This window comes from Apostichopus japonicus, chromosome 16 (genome assembly GCF_037975245.1).
Source record: "Apostichopus japonicus isolate 1M-3 chromosome 16, ASM3797524v1, whole genome shotgun sequence".
Lineage (NCBI taxonomy): Eukaryota > Metazoa > Echinodermata > Holothuroidea > Aspidochirotida > Stichopodidae > Apostichopus > Apostichopus japonicus.
The window spans coordinates 4,813,870-4,826,621 of NC_092576.1; the positions used below are offsets into that span (position 1 = coordinate 4,813,870).

A 12,752-nucleotide genomic window follows, 5' to 3' on the forward strand; every position below is an offset into this window, starting at 1 on the left:
TGGGTGGGGCTCAAGGTCAAAGGTCAATCTGAAAATGACGTAATTTGGCTAAAAATCGATGTTCGCTTCATAAAAATCGTGATAGAAAATAAGAGTTGAACAACCCCCCCCCCATTATATTTGGTATAAACCCTAACATGTTTTGAACATATTCTGAGCATTTCAGGAATATATCTATAGAGAGTTCTGAGAAAAATGCAAATGTCCTTGAAATTTCCTGTAATTTGACACCAAAATCGTCCAAATCCGTTCATTTTTGAGAAAAATCTCATTCCCGAACGCTTCAACCTACGTACGTGTTTTTTTTATTCTTATTTGAGATATTTAGGCCACTGCAACATTTGTAATTGATAGTTATGGTATAGCGCCCTCGCATTCCTTTGTAAGTCGATAGCAACCGCCGTTCTTGCGCAATATTGTTTCATTGAATGTTTAGTGTACAGTCTCAATGGACTGTTTCGTACGGGTACACTTTCAAATAGGCCGTGGCCCAAATTTACGGCCCAATAGGCCCTAAAGATGTGGGACGATTGGTCAGATACCATGATGAGGTCCAGGACCCTCTGGTCGAACCAGTTTATCAAGGTTCGGTCCTTTTGAGGACCCAGAAATCGTAAGTCAATAGCGTTGTTTACAAAAAAAGGCTAGGCTAGGCCTAACGTTATGCCAACGTTAGGCTGTAATTTTCGAAAGTAAACAACTTTTGTACTAATTGAAATCAGTCATAACTCTGTAAATCCTCAACAGATTTCAGAAAATAAGGTATCATCTGAAAGAGCAACCCCAGTAGAACCTTTATCATACAATTTGAAGTCAATTTTGAAGTCATTAGTGATTTTATTGTATTTTGGTGTTTTCCAATTAAAACAAAAGTACATCCTAATTTGCATATTATAATTTGCATATAATTTGCAATTTTTATAAAATTATCAATTCCAAATTTTGTTCTCTATTGATCTAAATCAACTTCCTAATAGAGAAGTTGTCCCTAACCTTTAAAAGCCAGCCCTAACAAGATAAGTGTCCCAAATCCTAATTGTGTGCCCAACCCCCCATGTACAGAAGACAAACGTCAGATTTCAATCCGACTCTTCCAAGGCTCCAACCGAACAGGGAGCAGAAACGTGAAACTTACCTAGCACAAGTGGAACTCGTTACACCAACTGTGTTGCTGTAGGCTAAGTAGCCTGGGCCTCTTGTATGTAGTAACGACGGAAACAGTGACGATAGCAAAGTTGGTCTCAGAGACAAAGTAGAAGGACGGACCTACTATAAAGGCTCGCTTTTTTGTCAGATAAACGGGCAGTGAAAAAGCTTAGCTGGCAACTTTGTATAGGCCTATGTCTTACTTTCTTGTACTATGCAAATATTGCGGCCTTAGCCCATGCATAGGCTAGGCTATTATTAGTCTTATTCAAAGATGTAAGTGACAGTCTTAATTCAAGCCACTAAATGTCGGCTTCTCTCTTTTCTTTTTAGGTTATGCTGATGAACTTATGGAGGAGATGGTAAAAAGCGCAGAGCAGGACGCTGGTCCTGGTTAATATCCAGAGGTGCATCCCCTTTTATTATCATCTTTCGAACATCCTAGCGTAAAAGATGCTCTTTGCAGGCACATTTCTAGGTTCTCATCAGATGAAGGTGCATCCAGTTCTGGCAGTTTCAAGGAATAGAAATGGAAGACTGGGGATGTTCGGAGGAGGGTGGGGGTTGTCAACAGTGAAAACGTTGCATTTCTTACAGTTGATTTGTTAACTGTTCAAATGGAGTCATTAGTATCGTATTGAAATAATTATCATCTAAACTATCAATGGGCCAAAGAATACAATAGAACAACATGAACTGGTAATTTGTGCCAATGATGTAGCGTAAAGCACTATTTTGAATCGTACGGCTCAATTTCATAAGTCAGAACAGGCTATTACTAAGTGACCTAAGCCCCAGTGAGTTTGTTCAAAATTTTGTATTGAATGTAATTTTGAACAACTTTATTACTCAATCACTTGATATGATTCCATTGCATTAGAAATAGTTTCATTGTAGCATGCAACTAAGTACAATTAGGGGGATTATTGGATGACGAAAAGGGTTTTACCAGTTTTTTTTTCTTCAAATATATGCTAAATTGTCTTGAAAATATTTTATAAATTGATGGAAGAACAGAAGCATCACTTGATGATTTCAAAAGTAAGTGTGAAATTTTCTGCTCAAGCTAGTCATCATGTTTAGTCAACGTTTTTTGAGAGTTATTAATGCTATTTAGCAGTTTATCTAGCTAGTGACATAGCTTGGCAACATTGATGTTTTCTGTGTTTGTACACATTCTGAGAAAATTTGTGTACAGCATTTTGAGGTCACTACTGCATGATATTAAAGGTGACCTCAATCTGGCTCTACAGAATGAACCTACATAGGCTCTATAGAAGAAGTTTATCTAAACATTTCAAATCGATGTTATCAGCCTGTTATTTTTCACCAGGGTACAAAAGTTTAATGCTACTAGATATCGTCAGCAGAGAGCAAGTTTCGGGAAGGCAGCAACTGGGATCCAGAAGGAAGCGTCCTGTCCTGCTGCTTTGAAATTAAACTCTGCAAAAGTCTCTATATCGTCAAACTAGTTAGTCTTGTTTATACTTGAGCTAAGTAAAATGAGTGCATAAAATGTTACTTTAACATATTGCTTTAGATGAAGAAGTAAACTAGTTTAGAAAATTTGATGAGTACTTCCTGTCTTGCGTTTTTTTATTGAAACATTTTAGATGTAACAGCTCACTCTAAGTTTGGGTACTGATAACCTTCAAATCCTAGCACTGGAAAGCTCTCTCTTATTTTCTGCACTGCACATGCTGGTATGACCACTCTTAAGTGACGCCCTAGGAAACCCCAGCACCATCTAACACATTGCCTGTACGCCGTGTACCTGAATTATCTGAACGAGACGACAAACAATAAAACTATTAAGTCTCTGAAAAATAAGTTTGCTGGATGATGCCAAATGAACAATTAAAGTACAAACCTGCATCCTATTGCTATAGTAGCAAAAATATGGGGTGAGGGGTTGGGATGTGTAATTTATGATACCATAATGCACTCTCCTTTTCATTGAACAATTAATGATCCTTCGTGAAGTCCCATATGGTCTAATCAATATTTCATCTATTTCAGGTATCTTGCTATTTTATACCTCGCTTTTAATCAGTTACTGTGGTCACTGACGTGTACCAAGCTTGTTTGCAAGACCAACTTCAGTGTACTAAGATTATGCAATATCCCATTTTCCCCATATGATAGCTGTGTTGTCTTAGCTAAGGTTTCCCACAAACAAAAATGAGCTCAATCATAGGCCTACACCTCTTGTTAGTACACAATTAGTTACAGTTAGAACTGGTGTATACAGTCCATTGAGTGCAAGTTGTTTGTTTTTGTAAATTATCATTCTACAGTGCCTTATAACTCATTTACAACCATAAACTATAGCAAGTGAAGAGGAAATTATGGCTAGGCCACATACCATTGTATGTTTGTGTTCTACGTAAGAGTCAAGTAATATTGTCACGGTTTTTCGTAGGCCCTATATCGAGTTGAGCCGAAGCCTATATCCATTCACTTATGTCAATGTACTACTAACGTACTACTGCTGTGGCCCTACTGTCACACAAGAAAACAACCGTTAAAACGATCCACTGACATTCGATTCATGACCTACAATATATTGTTTTGAATCATTTCGGGAAATAACTAAGATGTAGCCAACCGTTTGGTATCTCATATATTTTACATAATAATTCACGTTTTTATTCTGTCTCCGGCTGGCTCTTCTGCGGCGTTTGATTGCGATTCTACTGCATGTGCGTCGGCTTGTGCAACATCTGCTTCAACGAGAAGAGGCTCAAACTGATAGGGCAAAAATCAGTAATTTTCTTCGTTTGCAACTGGTTCTTCATCAATGTCTTGTTGGAGAAAGTCATCTTCATCGTTACTTGAAGAAGAATCCGAAAGATAACGGTCCAAATCTTCGCTAACCCCGGAATTCAGATAGAAAAGCTTTACACGTTGGGAAGCAGTGTCCTGCGCTAACGCTTTGAGAAGTGAAAGTGCGTTGACTTTAGGCCTAAATGGTTTCTGGCAATGACGTCACAGGGTAGCTGTAGAAGGTAGTTCGGATGCCGTGGGATCCATAACTCCTTTACTTTGGTGTCAGATTTCGCACCCAAGAGAGTACTGTAATCGTGTTTTTTGTATCATATGTAATATGTAGAACATAAACTTTATATTTAGGCGTATTCATCGGACCGTGTCAGGTGCTCTTTAAAGTCAACCTTAGAACGAAGTTACACGCAGAATTAACAAACGATTTAACAAACACTGAGTCAGATTTCTATTAGTAATTATATTAATTTTGATGTTTAATGTCACGGAGAAGCTATTTAATTGCAACATGTCATCTTTTTTATCAAAAATATAACCGCATCAACAAATTGTCCTCAATCAGAGGCTTGATATTGTTTTGTCTTAAATCTTGTTTATCAATAATATATGTGTCACTCATACAAGTACCAATACTATGAGTAGTTCTATACACAGTTTTTAATCTTTTTTAAGAATATTTCTCGAACAAAATCACGGAAAAGATATAATTGATATTAAGCACATTGTTTATTTCTTTATCGTTCTTTACTTAGAAGAATGGTGGGGAGAGTTCGCATACCTCCAATCGAGGGAACCAGTTGCAGTTGTGAACGGTGCTACGGCAATGGACGGGGTAAATATAAGCATGTGGCCACCACGTGAAGAAACACAATTAAGTTGGCATACTCCTATTAGATTATATATCCATCCGCTCGATTGTTCTCCTTCAGGAAAAGTTCCAAAAAGCAGGAGAACAGTTTGTTTGGACGTGTTATCATTCATGATCTAGTTTTTTTGTGGCTTGCATGTTGAAGAGCATGAATGGAAGTACATGTGGTGAGAAAATTAGGTCAATTGAGGCAATTTTAGACCACTTTAGGCCTCCCAGGAGCAGCGTAGGAAAATTGTTTGCTACTGAGTGAAGAGGTTTGTTTACAAGTGACGAGAACTTCCGGCTTACGATAGCAAAAATCTACATGGTCATGATACGGAAACTTGGTGGTTCCATGAAAGGCCAACTTGTCAGCTATCCGGTGATGGGTAGAGTTTAGCTAGTGAAAACTATCTAGACTTATGATTTAGTGTGTAAGTCAATGGTGGCTTTTAACGAGCGTATGCTACCTTATAAAGAAAGCGTCTGTGGCTATTTAGGTCGCTATCAAATACTTCTTGAAGCTTCGAAGGTGAGCTTATATACATTTTTTGAACGAACTTAAAAAAGTGACGAAATACATCAAATGGTTCTTTGACATATCTCGGACAGGGCGTTTGACGTTTCTTCATTTGTTACCCTTTGGTCCTACAAAGTTTGTCTTAGTAACAGTGTCTTTGTGAAAGAGTAATTAGAAGGATAGTCCAAGGGAAAAGTAATGTTGGCTGATTAAAATTTAAAATATCCTTGTTATTCTTTGTACTGTAGTGTTATTTTTGTAATTCCTGTACATATACTACAGAGAAGAGAGACCGATTTATAGTAGGGACCCTATGGTGGGGTAACCTAATGGGCACCTAATGGTAATTCCATTTCTATGCACCAGCTGAGGTATTTGTTTTGTTTCTGTCGAGAGCCTGGAGTAGACTGTGACAAAATGAGAAGACACTGCTAAACTGGTAAATAAATCATTGTGAGCTTAAAAGCATACGGTTTCGTTTCGTTATTTATAGTATTCAAGAATGATCCGCAAACATGACAGGAGAAGGGGGGGGGGGGTTGAGGGTGTTCTGGTTTTGTTCTGTCTACAGCCCAAGACACGGTGTCAATTACGGGGACCTTTAAAATATGGGAATAATAATCATAGTGTATTCTTTATCTACTGAAGTAACAATGAAGACTTCATAATACAATTTATTTGAGAGTAATATTAATTATGCAGTTAAGAAGTTTACATTTTAATTTGTAATTTTATCATTAACAGCAAGCGAAAGTCCATGCCCTAAATCACGTGATTGTGCTGTGTATTCGTCACATCTTCAGGCTGGAAGTTTTTCACGTAAATGAAGAACTTTACGGATCAATTGAAATACTCCGGTAAGTTGATCAAACTAGGAAGGTATTGAAAGCGAAAAGTGGTAATTATATCAGACCAATATATAGTATATCGTGTTAAGTTTATGTTGTAAACAGGTTTATCTTAACTAAAACTCTACCTTAGTAACTCTACACTCCCTAACCTCCCAACCTCCACACCGTCCCCTCCCTCCCTCCATCATCTCCCCTCCCTCCCTCCCTCCCTTCCCTCCCTCCCTCCTCTACCTCCCCTCCCACTATTCTCCTCGTTATATTTCATAATAAATTAAGTTTGAAATAGCAAATATGTCATCAGCTACTGACGGGTTTTTGAACTTTTAAACATTACGTTCTTGTATGGGATCACAAGTCAGAAACCACGGTGCATAACGCACCGTCGAACAGGGACTGGAAAACTCACCATTCATTCAAGAAAAGACAACAACCGGCAAGGTGTTCTGTGGACTTCAAGAGAAATGCCCAATTTGCTTTTAATGTAAAGTTCTTATATTAGTACACGAGTTAACTTACGGAAAACTAACTAGGACATTGTAAAAAAAACTGTATATTTCCAAATGGGGAAAGGTAATGAATGTTTGTAACATAATCTCTCATAACTTTCGACCAATTACAACAATGGCCAGTAAATATTTCAGATTACGAACCACAAGTTTGCTACCCATTCGTTTGAATAAAATTGTTGCGTGTGCCAGCGTGTTTTTGAAGACTTGAAGGAATATTTACAATATTTTAGACTTACGAGTTCTGGGGATATTTAGCCTCCAAATATGGGGGAACTGTGCAACAGTTGGATTTTCTTGCATATAATCTTATTCAAGTTGGAGAGTTCCATGTTATAACTTACTAGAAGGGTTTATTTATGTTGATTTTTTAATTCCTTGCCAGATTTCTGTATTTATTTGTGCCGTTTGTGCTGAGATAAACTCCCAATCATAACCTCTACTTACAAAATAAGTTTTGTATTCTGTTAGACGGTTATTGAGTAATTATGTTATCGGGATTACTCTACGGAATATCAAACAGACAGGAATTTTTTAACTTTCTCATTGTATTTTATTTGCCATTACTCTTTTACCCACTATATACTGGTGCTGTGGCCGAGTGGGTAAAGGCGGTGGCATTTTAAGCAATGAGACTTAGCAATCGGGAGGGTCGGGTTTGTAGTAACTCCGTGTCGAACGTCAACATAAACAATAAGTAAAGAATATACGAGATGCTAGTTGCGTCTAATCTAATCCAGGGTTAAGTCACAAGTGGAGGTAATGTATATACAGGGCAGGATATAATATTTGGGGTTATATCATATTTATTGAGCTATACTCTGCCGAACAGTCGTTCAGTCAGTGTAACTTGATTACTAATCTACTACAGGGTTCGTTTCCCGACCGGGTCACAGTAAGGTATGTTTTTCATCCAAGAGCAATCTACGGTTTTCCCATCAGAAATGACTATCTAAATTGAAAAGATTCCAAATTTGAGTTAAAATATTGAATTGGAAACCACCCGACGTGTAAGTTGTAATCCATAAGCACTTGTGGGCTTCTCCCACATTTGTGGTCGCTTAAGCATCGTAAAAATAACTGCTGATTATTATTAGTATTACTACCCTGCAAGTTTGTTTTTAACATACTCAGCCATCGTTGGTAACCAGATTCTATACGCTACGAAAATGAAAAATATATACAATCAAACAAAAATATAGAGAGATCCATCCATCCAGCTTTAGACCATTGTGATATTGTCTTTACAAGGATTTCAAACTTTGACCTCTTCAAGCAAGACGTACATTTTTACAAAAAAGTATTTACACCATAAGCTCTTTTGACGTTTACTCAAACAAGAATGCAAAAATGCATTGAGCTCTCGATGATTTAATATGCTGCAGCTTTGAAGAATGTTATACCTGGAACCTCTCTTCTTAAGATATTATATTTACAATGCCTATGATTCCTAAATCGGAATTAATGAAAAACCAGAAAGCCAGATAGCTTTGTTACAAGGTTTACAGACTTTGTCTTTAATGTCTTTCGCAAATGACCTTTGACCTCAACCAATTTCAATAGGGTTATTACACTGAACAAGTTGGGTCTACATACCAAGAGTGCAGTTCAACAGAGATGTATTTTATTAGTTATCGTGTTGACAAGGGTTTCGACTTCGACCTCTGTTGATCTCAAATGACCATTGAACGTTTTCTCATCAAGTTGGATCTACATACCAAGTATGAAGTTCAAAAAAGATTTATGTTTGAGTTATCGTGTTTGCAAATTTTTCAGTTTTAACATGTCATGACCTCATATAACAGTTGACCTTCACATAAAAAAGCAGAAAAAATAGGTTTTGTAAACTTGATAAGACAGGTCCAAATACCAAGTATGGAGTTAATCCACCATAAACGTTTTGAGTCACCATGTAGGTCCACATACGAAGTTTTTATTTCAAACTTGACCTTTGGTGACCCAAAATAAAATTTCCTACTCAGAAAATAATAGGCACATTCTACTCAATATGATACATCCACATGCAAAGTATGAGATCTGTTGGAGATTCCCTTCTTCAGACATTGTGTTTACTATGTTTACATATTTTGACCTTCAGTGACCTCAAGTAACCTTTGGCATTCTCAAACAAATAGCATTTTCGTACTCAATATGGTGTATAAATTCATCGGAGATTCCCGGTGTGTTTACGAACAAAGCTGCATTCTTCTTTATATTCCTTAGTCCTATCTGTTTAAACGAGAGATGTTTCAGCTGCATCATACGGACGTCGTCCACTTGCCTTTCAAATTTCAAACTTTTACATCGGATGGCGATTGTTTATGGTCCGAGTCTTCCAAAAGCTTTGCTCTAATTAAATGAAATATACAAATATTTGAATAAATACGACTATAATAAGTGCATCGTCATACTCACTAAAACAATGTATCCTATCTCAGTGATTGGTAATAACTCTACACATTGTACATTAGCTTAGTGAGTGTGCGTTAAGGACGACATGTGCCGTACAGCTTAGTGATTGTACACAAATGACGACATTTGTACTGGACCAGAAATGTAAGTCGACAATTTTGCATATTAGGCGGATGGAGCAACTTAGGAGATATCTCAATAGGCCTGCTACCGAGAAACTTATTTATGCTGTCCTCTCGAGTAGGCTTGATTATCACAATTCTCTTCTATATAGTGTAGCTACATCCCATATATCGAGCTTGCAAAGGGTCCAGAACACGGCTGCTCGAATCGTCCATAGGGCGAACAGGTTTACCCCAACACTCCGATACTGGAAGAACTACACTGGTTACCAATAAGACTCCGTATTGACTATAAAATCCTCATTCTAGTTTTTCATGCCATTAAAACTGGTACCCCAACCTATCTTAATGTTCTCTTACATCAGCAAGCTAAATTTAAACCAATACGTTCGCATTATCAATTTCAACTTGAGGTTCCAATGTCACGTACAAGACGTTTCGGTGACCGTAGCTTTCTGAATACTGTACCACGTTTTGAACCTCATTCCGGGTTGAACTTAGGTCATTGGATTCTATTATTCAATTCAGGAGCTGTCTTAAACTGTTCTTTTCTCTCAACTCTATTATTTTGTGCAACTTTCAGCACCCGTAAAGAGCATTAAACAACGCTTGTTGGAGTATGCGTTATATAAGACTAGTTATTAGTAGTAGCTAAGTGACTGGGCACTGTTGAGACACCATTATACTGTATAGCTTACTGACTTTTTATAACAAATAATATATTATTTTGTTACCTCTGAATCTATAATACGGCTTACCAGTTCAGATAAGGTACATAATTGATACGCATCGAAAAGACTTACCCTTCTGTTTGGTTGGTCTGAAAGCAACAAATTGGTAGGAATGTTGTCACATATAAATTTGAAAATATGAAATATGAGAAACATGGAAAAGTCGGCTTTTGGTTTTTATGTGGTAAAGCACAACGTTAAAAAAAATTGAAAATGTGCATGGTGATCTAAAACTATAATAATTTAGTTGTTTACATGATTCACTTTGCATTCCAAGTACACCTACATGAATTCCAATCTCAATTAACTTTAAGGTATTGCAGTCTAACATGGTTGCGATCGCATGAGTTCATAAACGATATGCTAACATGATATGAAAAGAAATTCACCATGGTAACCACACTATGTTGTTGTGAACACAGTCACCATTTTAAAGTCATGCCCTTAGTGGCGGCACCAAGGGGGAGGGGAGAGCATGGGGGGTTGGGAGGGCAATGTGGGCTCATTGATCAGACTGCCTAGACTTATTAGTAGAGTTTACATCACCGATGAGCAACGTTGTTCCTTTTTGAATTGATAACTTTTACGCTCTTGGTATGTGGTTCCATTCCTTGATCAGGAAATGCGATATGCTATTTCTAAGACAAAGGAATGCTACACAAATGGATGATGAAACAAATATTACATGCAGAGGCTGCTTCATAGTGTATATATATACTAGCACTTAATTCTTCTTCGTTTCCTTGCTATAAAGTTACCCTGGCTCCTGCAGTGACCTCACTAACCTGCAGAAAATAAAAGTACAGGGATGCCAGCAGGGTTTGCCAAACGTCCCAAAGACTATCTAAGCGGAGCGCCACCCTGGCTGGCGTGTAGCGTTGCAAGAATATTTTGGCAAAACATCCCTCCCAGATCAATCAATCAATCAATCAGCGCCAAAGTCAACATAAACTGTTCAAAGATCACCGGAAATGAAACTTCCCAGGCCTTGTAAATATCATTGCAATAATGTTGGGAACTTTATGAAAATGTATAGAAAAAATGCGATATAGGCTCCAGTTTGTGTGTGTTAGAATAATAGTTAGAAATTCACGCAAATTCCCGGGAAAAAAGCTCTTGTCTGTTTCAAATGGGACGGAAAGATCGTGTGGAGCCGGAACAAAATTCCAAAATCTGGGAAAAGCCGGAATTCCGGCTATTGTCGGAATTCTGGCATCCCTGAAAATAATGTATTTTTTTATGGTGTGTCACTGTGTGTTAAACTACAGTACAGATTTCTTATCAAATATTATATATTTCCCCTACGCATAGCAGATATCATTTTTCTTCCCTACACGGCAACTACGTAATGGATGAGGTTGGGATGGGAGGGGAAAATAATAACCGGTGGCCACATTGGTTATATTTGATAGACGATTTTTTATGCTTCGTTGGGCTACTGCAGTGGTAAACTTCAACATTTTATCTCGAAATTTTGACTGCTTCACACACTAAACTTCGCTTTTGTTATATCAATTCCACTTTCTTCTCGAAAGTCTAAGTTTTAATACCTAAATTTATGTTTCTCATCTCAAAATGTCGACCGTTTCGACCTTTTTAAACTCATTGCTCGATTTCTTTACATAGAATAAGAAATTATGTCGAAAGTGTTCATTTAAAAATTTCATTTATTTTATTTATGCTATAATTCTATATTCTCTAACCTTTGGCTATTTTCTCCTGCAAATTTCGACTACTATACCTCAAACTTTTAACCATTTCCTCAAACTGACATCACTTAATCTCAAAACTACGACTTCTAAGTTCGACAACTTTTGAATGGTTTAAGCAGTTGTTTTTATTTAATGAATGTTATTTTTGCTCTATGTTTTGATTGTTAAATAAAAGTTTCAGGCAAAAAGTGGGGTGAGAATTAAGCCAAAACACCCCACCAGGCCTTGCCGTCTTTGCCGTCCTTAAAGAAAACGCGGGAGAGCGGAAAGCGTGTATTCATTGTTACACTAAAAGCCCATATTTTGTCTCACCAAAAAATTATGGGTCACATAATTTTATAAACACATACAAAATCCTTACATTTTACTCTCAAGGACAATGTTTTCGTTAATATTTTACCAAATTTACCACAATATCTAAAGAATCCTTTCCTGCACGTAGAATAATGTGAAAAATTAATCTGATGAATAGTACAGGCATAATTTCCACATATAATAGGGTGCTTACTTTACCAGTTTACTTACCACTTCTTCATTGGCCTTCTTTTTCTGAAATACAATTGTAATGTTCAATATTATCACCCACATAAACACAACATGCAAAACTACCACAGAAAGAAAACGTGAATGAAATATTTTCTCCTGAAATTGGAAGTGACCTTAATCTTTGTACTTACTTTATTACAGTTTGTTTCTTGTGAAGAAGCTAATTTCAGAGTATCTGTTTGCAACGACAATTATATAAAGTTGAATACAGAACTTAAACGTTATGTGTTTATAAGGGTACTCTATACTTTGGGTTTGTTCATAATTAATTCTGCAAGAGGTAATAAATCATTCATAATAAATCTCAAACCACCAGTTTGGCTTTGATTGTAGAGAAGATGTCTATAAGATAGGAATTCATGGTAATGTGGAGAGTTATTACAGCATGGCAATCCAAAAAAAAACATAACTCAAACTTCCTACACTTTTTTGAAAAAGCCGACAGTTTAATATCATCACTAAGTAAAAGATACAAATTGAACTTAATATGATACACCAACTACTGCTTAATTGCACAATGGTTATACAATTAATATAATGGGAATTAATCACTCTTTGCTTTAAAAATGCAA

General features: G+C 36.9%; 1 protein-coding gene and 1 long non-coding RNA gene across 7 annotated transcripts in view; one reads left to right on the forward strand and one right to left on the reverse strand.

The window, feature by feature from the left end:
• Positions 1-12,752, forward strand: part of LOC139983196 (uncharacterized) — a 22,587-nt gene continuing 9,835 nt past the window's right edge. For 2 of the 5 annotated variants that reach the window (XR_011798543.1, XR_011798544.1), the window contains exons 1-3: positions 1,150-2,617; positions 4,683-4,762; positions 6,045-6,157. This is a non-coding gene — a long non-coding RNA (uncharacterized lncRNA). Of the gene's footprint in view, positions 614-1,148; positions 2,618-4,682; positions 5,740-6,044; positions 6,457-12,752 lie in introns of those variants that run through there. The other 3 variants (XR_011798545.1, XR_011798542.1, XR_011798541.1) reach the window with 3 other exon arrangements.
• The window catches only part of LOC139983193 (uncharacterized), an 11,181-nt gene continuing 5,021 nt past the window's right edge, over positions 6,593-12,752 (reverse strand). The window contains exons 7-9 of one of the 2 annotated variants that reach the window (XM_071996587.1): positions 12,160-12,183; positions 9,995-10,011; positions 6,593-9,006 (exon numbers count right to left, since the gene is read on the reverse strand). In XM_071996587.1, coding sequence (XP_071852688.1) covers positions 8,949-9,006; positions 9,995-10,011; positions 12,160-12,183 — 99 coding nt within the window. In that variant the 3' untranslated portion in view covers positions 6,593-8,948. Of the gene's footprint in view, positions 9,007-9,994; positions 10,012-12,159; positions 12,184-12,311; positions 12,356-12,752 lie in introns of those variants that run through there. The other variant, XM_071996588.1, reaches the window with a different exon arrangement.